The following is an 18,737-nucleotide window of genomic DNA, read 5'->3' on the forward strand; positions in this document are numbered from 1 at the left end:
ACTACTTCTGGCGGCAAGGTTGGGATGGGCCAATCCTAGTGGGATGAGATGGTCACTCAAGTAAAAAAATAAGTCTTTTAAGAAGAAAGCACAAAAATTTCTTTGCTCAAAAAGAAAGCATTAGCATGACTTGGACCTGGGATACAATTTAAGTACAAGTCAACATTGTGTGGGCAGTGTAATTGAAATTTATAAGGGATTTTGGTTTTTTTCTAAACATCTACATATATTTATGGATTGTGAAAATTGCTTGTTTTTGTCATTGGTATCCATTCATATTTGGGAGCAAGAAAATGTACAAAATATATCCATAAACAAAAATACATGCCAATATGAATAAATATAAAATGAAATTGAAATATATAGATAATATATTTCAGTTGTTGTGCAGCTCTGCGTAGTCATATTAATTCTTAAAATTTTGCTTCCAGACAAGGCATATTTATTAGCTGTTTAGTTGCTAGCCGCTGTAATAGCACCTTATATATCAGAAGAACTGGCCACTTCCTAAACAATATTTTGTTTCCCTTTGGATTTCTTGAGGTGTTGTCTTAAATCCAAAATACAAATATTCTCTGACTTAAATAAACATTATGTTTCAGAAAGCTTTGCACAAGCTGTTTTTTTGGATAGAATAGATATTCACCCTTGCAGCATGCTACTTTACATTGCATGCTTAATGCAAATTTTTATGCACTTTGAAATGTTTAGATGTACAGCCAACTCTATGTAAGTTAGCTTTTATATTACTGGAGAAATATCTGTATTATCTTTCCACAGATCTTTTATGTCAGCACAACAGTTCAGAACTGAGCAGCAGAAAAAAATGTTCATGGGATATTGATGTTAATTTTACATTTTTCAAATTCAGAATGTATACTTTTGGTAGCCAATTTGCATGGGCATAATTAGCTGAACTTGGTCACATTAGAAATGGAATGCATGAGCAGATTAGAAATTATTTAGTTCCATAATATCAGGAGATTTCTTCAGTTAGTGGCATTTTTACAGATACACTTGAAGGACTGATAGGACTTGTAGGAGGCAATGACCATTCTTCTAACTAGCTTAGTGTCATGCCAAAACCATTTTATTTGGAATCTTAGGCCTGCCACACTTTATGCTGTTCTGCTGTGCATTTTCTATCGTGGAAAAATGGGAGGGGAGATTGTATGAGGTTTTTAGTACGTAGACATAGCAAATTCTTTCTAGAAAGCCAAAGTCACCCCTTGTCTCTGCACCTGCATGGAAGGAGATGGGTAGATTCTATAGCATGGCAATAGAAGATTGGACAATGTGGTGGGACTTGTCGGGGTGGAGGCAAGAAATTGAACTTTCAACTGGGTGGTGAAACCTGGGAGAATTCAGATTTGGGTTCTACCTAGATGTGCCAACATGGCTGTTAAATTACTGATTACATTCAGCTTTGAACAGTGGTTCCCAATGTGGGGCCTATGCCCCATAGGGGGGGCAATTGGAACATTGTTTAAACCAAGTTAATGGCCTTTGAGGCTTCCTCTGTGTGAATAGGAGTTCACTTTTTGAATACTAAGAATTATATGTCACAAGGGGGTAGGGTCAGGATTTAGAGCTGCTTAGGTGAGGCATGACCAAAACAAGTTTGGAAGCCACTGGTTTAGAAGAAGAAAATGTTTCCTTGGGAATGGCTATTCACATGGAGTCATTGCATATTGGTAGAAGAATTGGGTTTAAAGAATTAAATTCATATTGCTAGACATTTTCTTAGCCATTTTATATCAAAATATGACTCATTTGCCAGAAGTATGGCTTATTGAAAGGCATCTTGAGCTATTGTCAATAAGAAAGATTTATACGATACTTTTTAGTATAAAATAAAGAACAAGTTAATAATTTTTCTATTATCCTAAGATGGGCTACAAGAATGGTGGAAAGTCTTAAGCATAAAACGTATCAGGAAAGACTTATTGAACTCAATCTGTATGGTCTGGACTCTGGAAGACAGAAGGGAAAGGGTGGGGGTACATGATTGAAACATTTAAACATGTTAAAGGGTTAAATAAGGTTCAGGAGGGAAGTGTTTTTAATAGGAAAGTGAACACAAGAACAAGGGGACACAATCTGAAGTTAGTTGGGGGAAAGATCAAAAGCAACATGAGAAAATATTATTTTACTGAAAGAGTAGTAGATCCTTGGAACAAATTTCCAGCAGATGTGGTAGATAAATCCACAGTAACTGAATTTAAACATGCCTGGGATATATCCATTGTAAGATAAAATACAGAAAATAGTATAAGGGCAGACTAGATGGACCATGAGGTCTTTTTCTGCCGCCAGACTTCTATGTTTCTATGTTTCTAATTTGGTAATATAGTTTCACTCTTTACAACCTTTTTTATTAACAGATGCAGATACTTGACCAAAATAATTATCTTATTTCAGGTTAAGAAATCTAATCTAAAAATTGTTTGGAAATTATAGTTTATCTGAGTAGAAATTCAGAAATGTATGGAAACTATTACTATCCAGCTTCACCAATTACGTAAATCCCTTTTATAAAGCAGTCTAAACTGCTTGAAGACAGTGTTCCTTTTTGCAGACTAGGAAATTGGAAAATAATAGTAAAGTTCAGGTGTATCATTCCTGTTGAGATTTTGATCGGGATATTAGCATTGAGTGAAATGCATTTGATAAGACTTTTACATGTCTTTTCTTATTCCATATACTGGTAATCTGTGCAGGGATGTTGTCAGATTGTTCACGTCCTTAACCTTTTCCCACTAGGTATTAACCTTGCTAGTTTTTAAAATCTTTTTCTTTTTTTTAATTAATTTGATTTAATTTTTCAGTAATAGTCCTTCTCTCCAATTGGAATTTGATTTGTGCAGAGAATTAAAGTTTGTCTGACTTTGGCTTCATTTTTCCATAGCTATTTTCCTAAGATTGTGGGACAGCATGGGACTATGATGGGTGCTTTCTTCACTCAGCAGTTTGCCAATTTCTATTAGCAAATAAAACAATACACTGCTGACACAAAATTAACCTCAGTTTTTATATTTTCATTCAGAGCAAACTTACTGTTCTGTATTCATACAAATAATTTCCTTTCAAAATTATTTTTATTAGGTCTGGATTCACTTTTCACAGCAAACAATGCTTATTTTCCACTGTAGGAAGAAAACCATATTTAGTCTACAGTGGTCAGAATTAAAGAATCTGGTAGCATCCTTGTTGCCTAACAAATTTAATAGAAAGACATAAACTCTTATAATTTGCAGTTTACTTTGAGAGATATACATGCAGAAAACGTGGCTTTGAATCAAATTTATTAATCAGAAAAGAAGCTATCGGACTCTGATTTTACATTTTATTTCCAAAGCTATAGGTTACAATGAATTGTACAAAAATAAAAGCAGGAAATATCTATCTATCAATCAATCTCTTGATTCTATCTCTATGTGCTTGTCTGTCTCTAAGACTAAAGACAACACTTCCAGGTTGCTGCTTTAAAAACTATATATGCCTAAAATATGAGACTATTTTACAATTTACATTATATTTAAAAATGATGCTGATTTTTGGTGTACACCCTTTATTGAATTGTCAATATTATTTAATACTCCAATATTTTCAAAATAAATTTATTATACTAAATATATAGTATATTTAAATAAAAAAATAAGTGGAATAGCTACATGGGCCATTGGTGATGGTGTATTAATTAATAAGATTTAGCGTATTTTTGCAGTATTTCCATAATGTAGTTTAAAGTGATGCTTAAATATCAAAACTCAATACATCTCAGTCTCGTCAACGTTGCAGAATTATGAAAATTTCAAAAATGGGATAGAACCATTTGCAGTGTTTTGAGCTTACAAAAAAAAGGAGTGGTATATTAATGCAATTATAATCTTAAAAATTCTGTACTGAATTAATTTAGATGGGATTTTCAGAAGATCTGCCAGAACATAGAAAATTGACTTGTGTTCTTCTTACTCTTTTTTTTTCAAAATCTTGGAAGCATTTACCTCTTTAAATGTTTGGCCTAAGTGATAGGCAGTCCTCATTATATTCTAGATGGATAAAACCACATGGTGGCAGTCTTGAAAGAAGAATTCATTTGCTCTGGGCTCTAATTTTCCCCACTTATCATTTCATATTCTTTTTTTATTGTTAGTATTTATAGTATTTATCATTAGTAAATAGTACTGTACTTAGTATTTATCATTAGTAATTATCATTAGTATAAATACATCTTCTAGTATAGATTCTAATGTTTGCCCCTGAGCAAACAAATGGAATAGTAGAATTAATTACATTAATGCAAATTATTTCTCATGTATTGTTTCTTAAAACTGTATTAGTAATTAGTTGCATACTTTACGTATTGGGAGATTTTTGTAAAAAAAAAAAAGTACTTGTTATCCTTTAGCATTGACCAAGAACCTCTGTTTAGCATTGTCTTGAATTAGTGTAAGATAGCCTCTGGTCATCTGAGTAGTACAGCTAAATGCATAGAGCAGAAGTAAATATGCTAAGTATTCCTTAAATATTTTGGATGATGAATTTTATGATACCTGTCCTTTGCTATGCTGTTTAGGAATTGTAATCCAGCGTGTCTATGCTGTATTTTCTCCTACCAAGTATACTATCCAGTTAACTTCAGCCTGCTTTAATACAATCAATTTGGGCTTGGCGTTCCATAATCGTTTCCTGCAACTGTGGCAGATTTTTCCTGTAAGATTACAGTTAGAGTCCTAAATATAACGAAACTCCTAAAGTGATTTTAATATTTATTTTCTAATTTCAGGAAGGACAGGTCCACCATCATCTACAGCTGTAGCTGGTACCTGTCAACCTGGTATCACCAAAACAACATCTGTTCTCCAAGATGGTGTCATTGTCACAACTGCAGCTGGAACGCCACTACATAGCCAACTCCCTCTTGGGAATGACTTTCCTTTCATTGGTCCTGAGCACACTCTGCATTTTCCACAGAACAGCGCTTCAAGCAACAGTCTTCCGCCCTCTTTGAATCCTAACCTCTTTAGTTCGCTACCTATCTCTTTGCCAGTCAATCAACAACATCTCCTAAACCAGAATCTATTAAATATGCTTCAGCCTTCAACAGGAGAAGGCAAGTCTGAGGTCAACCTCAATCCTTTAGGTTTTCCCAACCCAAATGTTAATGCCGCTTTAGCTTTGCTCTCCGGTGAAGTGGATGGGCAGGTGCTGCAACCTGTCCACATCCAGCTGCTAGCAGCTCTTCTTCAGAACCAAGCCCAAACATCTGCCATGTTCCCTTTAGCATCTTTCAATCTGTCCATCTCAGATTTGTTGCAGCAACAGCAAAACGATACTGTGCCCTCAGTAACACAGATGACAGCCCCACCACCAGATCAGTTGCTTAGCAGTCAGTCAGATACCAACAGAGCTGAGACCCTGTTAACCAACCCCCTGGGAAACTCTTTCCCAAGCTTTTCAAGCACAGACACTGCTTCAAATCCCCTGCTCCTCCCAGCTGTCACTGGGGCCTCAGGATTCATGACCTTGAATCCCCAGCTGTTGGGAGGTGTTCTGAACTCTTCATCGGGCAGCACTGCTAACCATCCAGAGGTTTCCATAGCAATCTCCTCCCAGGCTACCACTGGCACAGCCACTACATCATCAGCAGTGGCAGCACTGTCTGTCTCAACCCTTGGTGGGACAGCAGTGATGTCAATGGCAGAAACATTGCTGAGCATATCTAATAATGCTGGGAATACATCTGGTCCAGCTAAACTCAACAATAACTCTGTGGTGCCACAGCTACTTAACCCTCTACTGGGGACAGGTCTACTTGGTAAGTTAAAATATTTTCATAGATTTTTGAAAAGAAAAGCGTTGGTGGGGGGAGCTTCTATTTTCTACTTTTTTAAGGAGAAAAAAAAATCCATTTCATTGCACTCCTTTTTTCCTAAAAGGTTTATGCTGTGTGAATCTGTTTGACCATTCCAGTGAAAGAGCACAAATAAAATTTAAAACAAATGTTAAATAGCATTTTAAAAACTTTTGTTTAGAAAGCTTGATGTTGTCTCAATTCAGTCAGCTAATTGGAATGGATTTTACTTATTTTTTTCAAAATTCATACTGCACAGTTGCTTCTTTGGGATGCAGCATTTTATTTAAAATATCCAAGGCATCACAGGGTTGTATGAGTAGCTGTGCAATGGATGAAAAAAAAATTTCCATGTCCGTAGGATTTAAAATATGCCAATGTAGCTAATCCCTAAATTCCATTGCAGCAATATATAAAGCAGACCAGATTCAAGGTAACAGGCTACCTTTCAGCTTTCGTTCATGCTGTCATGCTTTGGGGGTTTTCATTTTTTATATACCAGTTTCTAAATAATCTGATTTCCAATTCCCATATTTAGGGATGCAGTCATGTATACATTCAGTAGAATGTATGCCTCGGTAAACATTTAACTATTATATTATAACTCTGGGAGAGTATTGTACTGTTCCAATGAATTCAGAAACATGATTTGTATATAAGGATTTTCACATTTATTGGAATACAGTTATACAATGGACAATTTAACCTGGCTAAGAATCTGCCAAATTCTTGAATTTCCTTTAGGAATATTCCTGAATATTTTGTGTCTGTGCATGTTGAGCTGTTGGATTTCATAAATAAGCAATAGGAAAGGAGTTAGATAAAGCAGCATTTTATAAACACAGGTCTAACCTACTAATAACTCATAATAAAAAATGAATTCGTTTCAGCAAATATAAATACCAGACTATTTATATTAACTATAATCTGTGTAGTCTTTCAGTCTGCAATATTATTATGCTACAATCCCAAATCCTTCCACTCCGCCCTCCATATCTCTCGCAAAGCCAGTACTGTTTTGTAAAAGTTTTCAATTCAGCTCTTAAGAGTCTGCTTAAATAAGTATATGTTAAATATATATATAAATAAAACCTCTGGCTTTTGTAGGCTATTTTTCATGATTTTAGCAAATTCAAAGACGAATTAAAGTAGATGTATAGATATAATAGATGTGGTCTATAGATATAGATACACACTTATATAAAAGTTTTATTACAAAGAGAGATAAATATTATGAAAATTATTAGCAATTAAAGGAACAGATTTCTTAACAAATTTGTGAACAAGTTTCAGAAATTAGATAGCATTAGATGTATTACACCTTCACAATTCACAGAAAATGGATACACTGGATGGCTCCAAACATCTCACTAAGCCAAAAATACAAAAAAACCCACCCATACTTTTTGCTTAGCAAGCTTAAATGTTGCTATATATAAATTAATGGAAAGGAGAAACCTGAATTAGAATTTATAGTTGACAGATGTCAGGTAGCTGTAATAGAAAAAAGAAAATTCCATAACCACCAAACTCCAATAAAATGCAAGGAAAAATATTTCATTCTGTGTCTTTGCTTCGAAATGGAAAAAAACATGGCTTGGACAACACATATGCTTATTCTAAGGAGGATTACTGAATTAAGTATTCATATGTTTGGAATTGCAGGTGATGTGTCCTCGGTAAACACGACTCTTAATAACCATCAGCTCAATCATCTACAGTCGTTGTTCAACAACAATCAGATGTTTCCATCAAATCAGCAACAGCAGCTTCTCCAAGGTTATCAGAATCTCCAAGGCTTCCAAGGGCAGCTTCCCATTCCTGGACCTCCTAACAACCCAAATCCTATGGCTTGTCTGTTTCAGAATTTTCAGGTAGAAGTTGGCTTGTTTCTCAGGGATACATGGAAAGAATAATACAAACAGCTATTATGTTTTAATATTTACAGGGATTTTATCATAAAGCAAATCAATGGATTCCTTTTTATAATGTCAAAACTATGTGTGGTTCTAAAAATGTTTTAACTGTAAGCATGTCTGTTTCAGGTGTTAAAGTGAAAGCAATGTTAATTTTTTTAAAATGGAGAAACGAAATTGAATAATTGTGGAAAACTAATAGTATAATCATTATATTTCACTGTAAGAGTGGTAAATGCATGTTTACAGAAATTTTGCTCACACAGGCAACATTATCATCCTCTGAGTTGAAAAATTAAGCCAATTTTACACATCATTTGTATTTCTTCTTTTATTAAAGTATTGCTGAATTGAAAACCTAGGAAAGAATTAATATAGACAATGACAAGAAAAACTTTCTTCGGCATGATGAATAGAATACATTATTTTACTATTTTGGAAGAAATCATTGCTTTCCATCTACTTTTATTCCCAGCTGCTTTTTAATACATTTATGTCATTATATATGACTTATGCATATATCTAAAGTAGTCACTTTATTTATTAATAACATATTTCTCAGCTAAATTCAGTGTACCAGGCTTAAGCTTTAAACTCTTGACTATTTTGAACTTATATTTTGGAAGGATCTCCTAAATTTCTTAGAAGATAGTGGAAACTTGTGACTAGTTTCAAAAACTACGGTCCCAAAATTTATATTATTAAATAACATAAGATCTGTTTAAACTGTAAATAGGTGCTTGACAACAAAATAAAGCTTCCATCTTACTCTGTTGCCCCCCCCCCACAACATACAAACACACACACACACACACACACACACACACACACATATATATATACAGATAAATTCAGCTGACAATTTTATTTTATTATTTATTAGTTGGACTTGTATGCCGCCCCTCTCCGAAGACTGATGATAAATGATTAAAAAAAACCTTTGGGTTGAAAAGAAGCAATTCTGAAATTTTTGTTTGAGGCCATATATTTTTATATCACTGAAGAAAAAATGTGAACCACAGCTGAGAGAATGCAGTTGGTATTAATAATACTGGACAGACTTCCCCCCTCCCCCCCAAAATGTTTTGCTTCATGAAAAAATTCTGGTGATTATAATAGACAGAATATAATAGACAAGTGTTACAATGTAGAAATACTACATTAACTTTTAATAGCTATAATGTATTTAATTGCATAATGTTTCTGACACACCGCATGAATTCAGCAGGGTCAAAAAAGAGTTTAGCTGATTTTTGTTTGTATGGAGTGTCTGATGCGTCTTATTGCTATATCCAATCAGCATTGAGGAAATACAGTTGCTCTGATACCTTTTTCTTCCTCGTGGTGGATATAGTATCCAGGAATGAGTTAACTCCATTTATCTCTGATTGCACTGAGTCTGTCAAAGCTGTTCAGGACCTGCCCTTGTTGCTAACCTTGACTGCTTTTTCACTCAGTCGCTCAGCAAGGATGGCTGTGCCAATCAGGGATAGGTCCCTCCCAGTTCAGACTGGTTCACCCGAACCCGTAATGACCCATTGGTGACCTCATGATGATATCACCAAACCAGATCAGTTGGTGCTGGTCCATGGGCATTGCCATCATTTTTTTTTAAAAAAATTTTTTGCATGCAATATCCAGCTTTCCAAGAAAAGGCGTATCAGGTAAGACCAATGCCTCTTTTCCATTATGGCAATGTCCTGGGAGAAAGCTTTCACCATGTTCATCACTGACTGCATCTAGTTTTTCAAGAAAGAAATCCAAGTATGAATGCAGAAAATGAATCTTCCGTGGCACATTGCGCTTCGTGGTCTTGTGTGTTGTAAGAGGTTTATCAACCAGGTCAATTCAATTCACTTCAATTTATTAGATTTGTATGCCGCCCCTCTCTGAAGACTCGGGGCGGCTCACAACAACAATAAAAACAGTATAACAATGGAACAAATCTAATAATAAAATTACATTAAAAAACCCAACAATTTAAAAACCATACAACACATACATACCAAACATAAAATATAAGAAAGCCTGGGGGAGATGTCTTAATTCCCCCATGCCTGGCGATATAGGTGGGTCTTGAGTAACTTGCGAAAGACAAGGAGGGTGGGGGCCGTTCTAATCTCCGGGATATGGGATACGGTGCCCTGTAATTGGCAAAAAAAAAAAAGGTCAACAACATCCTTCAATGTTTTCCAGGCAATTTTCAACATTTTTTCTCTGGCCCCACAAACAGGCCCTCAAATCTTTTTTTCACTGATAATGAATCTGATCTGTTGACAAACTAAAATACATTTCTTAATTTTGGCATCAGTTATTCTTGGAAACATCAGTCTCATTCAAAAATCTTTACCTTCCTTGTTCATTGCTTTCACAAAATTTTTCATTGGTCAGAATTTTTTTGTGAAGCAGAGACGGCAATATCTTTGTCAACAAGTGATTTACTGCATGTGCCATATTTTTTCTGTCATGGAATCAAATTCCTCCAGAGTGGCCATTTCTTTTTCATGTAATGCAACTTTCTTACACAATTGTTCCATTTGTATATGTAGCAACAACAGTTGGTATATATTCAGGATGCATTCCCAGCAGCAGAACCACTACTTTTACATCAGCAACATTGTTAAATTGTTGCCCGAGCATCTTATCACAGGGTAACGCTAGGCATGTTACAATACTAAAAAAGATAAAACTAAAGAATAACTATAAACAATGCAAATAAAATACTATAAAAATACAAATATTTCTGTTCCTCTTGTACTTGGATTTTTCATCAACAACTAATTCCATAGATTTGGTTCTGGGGTTTTTCATGAGTTCAGTATAACCAATAGGTACTGAACATTTTCATTGTGTAATAACAGAAGATTTATGTAAACAATATGTGATAAGAAAAATTACAGATTATTTTTGTGATTAACAGCCAAAAATCTATAAGAAAAGGATTCAGGAAGCAAAATTTTTATTGTCCAGTGTAATAATAGAATCTTCAAATGTAAATAAAGATGAGTTCACAACTGTAAATTGTAATAAAATATGGAGGCTGTGAACATGAGTTATTAAGGAATAGGAGGGAAATCCCCACAGATACAAAGCATCATTCCCTGGGGTTACATGGTGGTTGCAGAAGAACAATACAGTGAACCCTCGATTATCGCGAGGGTTCCGTTCCAGGACCCCACGCGATGATCGATTTTTAGCGAAGTAGCGGTGCGGAGGTGAAAACACCATCTGCGCGTGCGCAGATGGTGTTTTTGCTTCCACTGCCGCCCGCCCTTCGCCCGCCCACCCCGTTGCTCGCGCCTGGGGTGCGCGCGCGCTTGGGGACACCCCAGCTCCGCTTCCCAGCTGGGAGGCGGAGGTGGGGTGTCCCCAGGCGCGCGCGCTTTCCCCAGCAACGCGCGCGCGCGTGGGGACACCCTAGCTCCGCTTCCCAGCTGGGAGGTGGAGGTGGGGTGTCCCCAAGCGCGCGCGCTTTCCCCAGCAACGCGCGCGCGCGTGGGGACACCCTAGCTCCGCTTCCCAGCTGGGAGGCGGAGGTGGGGTGTCCCCAGGCGCGCGCGCTTTCCCCAGCAACGCGCGCGCGCGTGGGGACACCCTAGCTCCGCTTCCCAGCTGGGAGGCAGAGGTGGGGTGTCCCCAAGCGCGCGCGCTTTCCCCAGCAACGCGCGCGCGCGTGGGGACACCCTAGCTCCGCTTCCCAGCTGGGAGGCGGAGGTGGGGTGTCCCCAAGCGCGCGCGCTTTCCCCAGCAACGCGCGCGCGGTGGGGACACCCTAGCTCCGCTTCCCAGCTGGGAGGCGGAGCTAGGGTGTCCCCAGGCGCACGCGCTTTCCCCAGCAACGCGCGCGCACGTGGGGACACCCTAGCTCCGCTTCCCAGCTGGGAGGCGGAGGTGGGGTGTCCCCAAGCGCGCGCGCTTTCCCCAGCAACGCGCGCGCGGTGGGGACACCCTAGCTCCGCTTCCCAGCTGGGAGGCAGAGGTGGGGTGTCCCCAGGCTCGCGCGCGCCGCCCGCCCGCCCACGCTGTTGCCGGCTCCGCTTCCCAGCTGGGAAGCGGAGCTGGGGTTTCCGCACGCGTGCCGCCCGCCAGCCCACGCCGTTGCTCGCGCCGCCGCTGGGGTCTTACCGGGGCAAGAGGGGGAAGACCCAGGGAAGCCTCTGCCCGGCGGGGAAGCTCCACCATCTACGCATGCGTGGAAGGGCACGCATGCGCAGATGGTGGAGTTTACTTCCGGGTTGAAAACTAGCGATATAGCCCTTTCGCGATGCTCGAGGACGCGAAACTCGAGGGATCACTGTAATCTGTTTTGGTAACTTTGGGAAGACATAGTTGCTTTAAAGATTTTCAGTGCTGTGCTTCTGCTCCTGTATTCCTCAGCAGACCTCCTTTGAAATTTTTCTGAAGTACTGTACTATATTACATAGGCTTGAGAATTAAACGTACACAAGATGGATTTAGTTCTGAAATGTATGTTTTCCCCTGATCTAAATATGCATTTTTCAAAGTATATCATCCAACCCAAGAAGTATGTTTTTTTCAGAGGAAAAAGAATATTCCAAATTTCTCTGAGCATATCAAACAAGGGATATAAGGAAGGACATGTATCAAATGAACGCAGCAAGAAAATGGTATTTAATTGAGATTCAAATTTAAAACTCCAGTGATGAATCATGCTTGTTTGATTAGGATACATATCCTGCAATCTAAGTTCTACAGTGCAAAAAAACGTTAGTAAATATTGTAAATCACACTAAGCTAATGTTACTTTTAATTGTATTCTTCCTTTGTAGAGATATATTTAAGGAAGGCATGAGTATCCCATGGCTTTAGCCACTGTTAACTATTAGCAACTTTCCTTGTCTTAAGGCAGCCTCTAATTTTATTTTCCTTTTTTTTTTAAAGGTGAGAATGCAGGAAGAGACCGCTTTTCTGAACAAGAGAATTATCTCTCAAATAGGGATGCCACCAGTTCCTGAAAGTTCCAGTGCATCAGTTCCTCCTTTTCAAGAGGCTGTATGCAATTTACAACAAAGGACAGAGCCATCTGTAGGACAACAGGCAAAGGACATCGGTTTAGCTGCCCAGAGTGATGGTTCAGTTGATGCCATCTACAAAGCAGTGGTAGATGCTGCAGGCAAGGGAATGCAAGTAGTCATCACCACGGCGGTTAACAGTACAACACAAATGAGCCCTATTCCAGCTCTGAGTGCCATGAGTGCCTTTACAGCCTCAATTGGTGATCCATTAAATCTTTCCAGTGCTGTCAACGCAGTAATACACGGACGAAATATTGGCATTTCTGATCATGAAGATAGAGCAAGGAACATGAGGGGGGCACGACTGTTGAAGAATTCGGAACACCTTAAAAATTCCAGTGACGGGGATAGTTTGGAATATTATAAACCAACAGTTTGCAACACACCAAAAAAACAGTGGGAAGGGGAGCAGAGCCCTGGAGGGGAGATGAACCGATGGAAATGCGAGGAGGTTTTAAATCACTCATCCCATATCCTCAATAGTCCTTGCCATGAAAGGTCCAACCATATTTCCACATTGCCATTAATCCAAGGCAAGCAACGTCCAGTATTATTACCCCAACGAAACTGTCACAGTGATAAGATGGTGGAGGAGAACTTCAGGTATAGCAATTACAAAAGAACTATGATGAGTTTTAAAGAGAGACTTGAGAACACTGTGGAACGATGTGCGCACATAAATGGAAACCGGCCTCAACACAGCAGAGGGTTTGGAGAGCTACTGAATGCTAAGCAAGACCTAGGCATGGAAGAACAGTCTCCAAGTTCCTCTAATAGTTTTGAAAGTTCTCTGATGAAAGACTACATCCATTACAATGGAGACTTTAATGCCAAAAGCATTAATGGGTGTGTGCCTAGTCCTTCAGATGCTAAAAGCATCAGTAGTGAGGATGATCTAAGGAATCCTGATTCCCCATCTTCAAACGAGTTGATACATTACAGACCAAGGACGTTTAATGTTGGGGACTTGGTCTGGAGCCAAATTAAAGGACTGTCGTCTTGGCCTGGTAAATTAGTGAGAGAAGATGACGTTCGCAACTCATGTCAACAAAGCACTGAGGATGGGAAGGTACATTTATGCATATGTATATACCTATATTTATATATTGACAAAGGTATGACATGATCAAGCTTTGTAGTAACTTTTTTTAAAGGAGGAAAATGGTATTGATTGCATTTTTCAATTTGCATCCTTATCTCTTGTCTATAATTTCTTTAAGGTATTCTGCTTTGTATAAAAAATAGTCTTTATTACGTTTTTGCATTTCAAAAGGACATACAAGACGAACAGACAACGAACACATGAAATACAGCAAAAAAATTCATGCATCAAAACAAATACAAAGAATGATTACTTACAGCCTTTACAGAATGTTTCTATATCTAATTTCATGTTACAATACTATTTGGTTTCTTTTAACCTTCATTAACATTGCTTTGTATTAGCACTTGTCAGCCTTAAGAGTAGCTTGGGCACAGGACTGTCCTTTTAAAAATGCGTAAAATAGGGGACTAAAACATATTCTACTGAAATAAATGAATCTCCTTTCAAATTAGGTCATGCTATTTTGATGCAATTTGAATATACCATAATGTCTAGGTGTCATTTTTATTTGTTTTTCTAAATCAAATATTTATTGTTATAAATGTAAATGTTGCAAAGGTTCACAGGAAGGCAGGATTTTCGGAAAGGATGGCCTTACCTTTTGGAAACCTGTGTCTGGTTCAGCTAGCAAGAGGGTGTTTTCAACTCCCAGAAGCCTGCTTTCCTGACAAAGGGAAAGCATCCTTTTTCAGCACTGCTCCCAAAAATCTGAAATACATCTTTTTGGGGAACTGCATTTTCTCTTCCTCTGGAGCCATGGATTTTTAAAGCTGAAATAAAATAAGTCAAGCTATCCTAAGCAGAGTAAAAAATATTCCCTAATTTATATTCTTGATGCAGCCTCCCAAAACGTTAATAGCAGGAAAGTCATACCATTGTTTTGTCCCTTATACAGCTCAAAGCTGGATCAAGACACGCTCTATGGTCACTAAAGAGAATAGGATAAAAACTGCCTTTGGAAGGCAAATCGTTTCTGCTGTGATTGTAATGTTTGTACACATGCCCTCTCTGAATTCCTACTATCACCTGGTGCTTCTTACCAAGAGGCAGACTTTACATTTAGAAATTGAGAATCATCCAGATTGTCTAATGACACAGATTAGAAAGTGTGATTATCATGATAATAAGGGATGAGTCAAGATTTCAGAAGGTGCTTTATTACATGTTACCAGGGTTTAAATTATCCCCCACTCATTATTCAGTGTCCATCTTAAATTCACAGGCTCTCTTCTACTATTGCTGTATTTTCCATTATTTACCATTTCACAATATCAGTTCTTGCTCAGCTCATGTAGACACATTAATACCACTATTCAGATTTCAGACCTACCCGATAGTAAGACACCCCCGATTGTAAGACGTATTGGGGGTTTCAGGGGGGTCGGCTAATATAAGCCGTACCCCGAAAGTAAGACATATGTCTTACTTTCGGGGAAACATGGTACTAAAAGCGAGGGAGCTGCGCGCCCAGGAGAGTCTCCCTTATGCAGCCTGGTGCCAGCTGGCGGTGGCGGCTGCGCCCAGAGCTTGGGCCACCTGGCGGGCGAGGCGGTGGCCCTGGCCGAAGCGGCGCGGCTCTGGCTGCGGCACGAGCGAGAGCTCCGACTGCGGCAAGGCAGCTAGATGAGAGGGTATTGCCGCTTCCCTCTCATCTAGCTGCCTTGCCGCAGTCGGAGCTCCCGCTCGTGCCACAGCCAGAGCTGCGCCGCTTAGGCCAGGGCCGCTGCCTCGCCCGCCGGGTGGCCCAAGCTCTGGGTGCAGCGCGCCACCGCCAGCTGGCACCAGGCTGCGTAAGGGAGACTCCTGGGCGCGCAGCTCCCTCGCCAGCGCCGTGAACTGCTCCGACGCCTCCGACACGTTCGGCTTGCACAGGAAGCGCTTGCGGAGCTTAGACGACACCAGCCGGTAGCGCGTCAGGAAGTCGCCGCCGGCTCCGGCACCCGAAGAGGCCTCACCCGAGCCGAAGCCCGAAGACGAGCCGGCCCCGGTGCCCGGGACAATATAAGACATACCCCGAAAGTAAGACATAGTGGGGCTTTTGGGGATAAAAAGAAAGTAAGACACTGTCTTACTTTCGGGGAAACACGGTATTACCATTTCAATTCCATCTGTTCCTGTAAAATTTGGAGGTGTGTGATCCTGGTTCATTTGCAGTAATGATCATGATGATCATCACAATCAAAGCCTTTTTAAAATAATTTTTATTAAGTATAAACATTAAAAATGACATTAAAATAGAGACAAACATACAAAGACAAAACAACACATCTACAAATATACATATCAACCTCTATGATCATTCTAAAGTAAATTTTCTTAAGTTACATTTTCATTTACATGTCATTCATCTAAACTGTATTTCCTTTACAGTTTTTATCTATTTCTAACCAATTCCAGACTTCAAAGTACTCTGAATCCTCTTTCTGATTTAATTATATTGTCAATTTGTCTAATTCCGCACAGTCCAAGATTTTTCTTATAATTACATTATCAGTTGGTACATCACCGTGTTTCCAATATTGTGCCAGTGATATTCTTACTGCTGTTAATATGTGCAATATAATGTACTGGTGTTTTCTTTCAATTTTTTGAGCAGATATACCTATTAAGAATACTTCTGCTTTCATATTGATTTTCTGTTCTGTTATTTCTTCAAGCCAGATGTGTATCTTTTTCCTGAATTTTTTTAATTATTGGGCAGGTCGATCACATACGATAATATGTTCCATTTGTATGTTGGCATTTCCAACATTTAGAATTCATGTTTTGATACATCTTGGGCAATCTCGCTGGTGGTAGATGCCATCTGTAGTACATTTTATAAATATTTTATTTATTTTTTATTTTATTTTTATTATTTGGATTTGTATGCCGCCCCTCTCCGAAGACTCGGGGCGGCTCACAACAAGTGAAACAAATCATAATAATCCAATTAATTAAAATATTTAAAGATTTAAAAAACCCCATATACTAACAGACACACACACAAGCATACCATGTATAAATTAAACGTGCCCAGGGGGAGATGTTTAATTTCCCCATGCCTGACGGCAAAGGTAGGTTTTAAGGAGTTTACGGAAGGCAGGAAGAGTAGGGGCAGTTCTAAACTCCGGGGGGAGTTGGTTCCAGAGAGCCGGTGCCGCCACAGAGAAGGCTCTTCCCCTGGGGCCCGCCAACCGACATTGTTTAGTTGATGGGACCCGGAGAAGGCCCACTCTGTGGGACCTAATCGGTCGCTGGGATTCGTGCGGCAGGAGGCGATCTCAGAGATATTCTGGTCCGATGCCATGAAGGGCTTTAAAGGTCATAACCAACACTTTGAATTGTGACCGGAAATTGATCGGCAGCCAATGCAGACTACGGAGTGATGGTGAAACATGGGCATACCTAGGTAAGCCCATGACTGCTCTCGCAGCTGCATTCTGCACGATCTGAAGTTTCCGAACACTTTTCAAAGGTAGCCCCATGTAGAGAGCATTACAGTAGTCGAACCTTTAGTTAATTTGTTAATTTAGTTAATTTGTAATTATTACTCCAAATTTTTTCCCTCTAGTCCAAATTAATATTATACCCCAAATTCTTATCCCAACTAATCATATTACCCTTAACGATTTCTTCTTCCATTTTATAATTTAACAAGTACAGTGGTACCTCAAGATACGAACCCCTCGTCTTACAAACAACTCGTGATACGAACCCGGGGTTCAGAAAAATTTTGCCTCTTCTTACGAACTTTTTTCGAGTTACGAACCGGCGTTCGGAGACTGCTGGGAAGCCACGCGGCTGTTTTAAAAGGTGACAGCCGGGCGGCGGGGCTTCCCAGAAGCCTCCCGAACGCCAGTTCGTAACTCGAACAAAGTTCGTAAGAAGAGGCAAAATTTTTCTGAACCCCGGGTTCGGTTCGGGAGGTTGCTTGGAAGCCCCCCAGCCCGGCTGTCACCTTTTAAAACAGCCGCGCCGCTTCCCAGCTGTCTCCCGAAGCCGAACGCGGAAGTTCGGCTTTGGCGTTCGGTTTCAGGAGACAGCTGGGAAGCGGCGCGTCTCTTTTAAAAGGTCGCAGCCGGCCTGGGGGGCTTCCCAGCACCCTCCCGAACCCCGAACCCGGGTTCGGGGGGGTGCTGGGAAGCCCCCCAGGCCGGTTGCGACCTTTTAAAACACCCGCGCCGCTTCCCATCTGTCTCCTGAAGCCGAACGCCAAAGCCGAACTTCCGCGTTCGGCTTCAGGAGACAGCTGGGAAGCGGCGCGGCTCTTTTAAAAGGTCGCAGCCAGCCTGGGGGGCTTCCCAGCACCCCCCCGAACCCGGGTTCGGGGTTCGGGGGGGTGCTGGGAAGCCCCCCAAGCCGGCTGCGACCTTTTAAAACAGCCGCACCGCTTCCCATCTGTCTCCTGAAGCCGAACGCCAAAGCCGAACTTCCGCGTTCGGCTTCAGGAGACAGCTGGGAAGCGGTGCAGCTCTTTTAAAATGTCGCAGCCGGCCTGGGGGGCTTCCCAGCACCCCCCCGAACCTGGGTTCGGGGTTCGGGGGGGTGCTGGGAAGCCCCCCAGGCCGGCTGTCACCTTTTAAAACAGCCGCGCGGCTTCCCAGCAGTCGCCAAAAGCCGTTTTTTTGCGGGGGGTTTTTTGGTTGCACGGATTAATTGACTTTACATTGTTTCCTATGGGAAACAATGTTTCGTCTTACGAACCTTTCATCTTACGAACCTCCTCCTTGCACCAATTAAGTTCATATCATGAGGTATTACTGTAGTTATAAATTTTTGCTATCGTTTTTCCCCAGACCCCAATCAAATTTTATCTAATCCTAATTTCTCTTTTGCCTTAT

General features: G+C 40.1%; 1 protein-coding gene across 5 annotated transcripts in view; it reads left to right on the forward strand.

Annotated features, from left to right (window-relative positions):
* The window catches only part of MBD5 (methyl-CpG binding domain protein 5), a 177,398-nt gene that overhangs the window by 136,855 nt on the left and 21,806 nt on the right, over nucleotides 1-18,737 (forward strand). For 4 of the 5 annotated variants that reach the window (XM_070731496.1, XM_070731498.1, XM_070731497.1 and 1 more), the window contains 3 exons: nucleotides 4,790-5,821; nucleotides 7,523-7,731; nucleotides 12,676-13,878. In XM_070731496.1, the coding sequence (XP_070587597.1) occupies nucleotides 4,790-5,821; nucleotides 7,523-7,731; nucleotides 12,676-13,878 (2,444 nt within the window). The remainder of the gene's footprint in view (nucleotides 1-4,789; nucleotides 5,822-7,522; nucleotides 7,732-12,675; nucleotides 13,879-18,737) is intronic. The other variant, XM_070731499.1, reaches the window with a different exon arrangement.

The sequence above is a fragment of the Erythrolamprus reginae genome, chromosome 1 (assembly GCF_031021105.1).
Source record: "Erythrolamprus reginae isolate rEryReg1 chromosome 1, rEryReg1.hap1, whole genome shotgun sequence".
NCBI classification, from domain to species: Eukaryota; Metazoa; Chordata; class Lepidosauria; order Squamata; family Dipsadidae; genus Erythrolamprus; species Erythrolamprus reginae.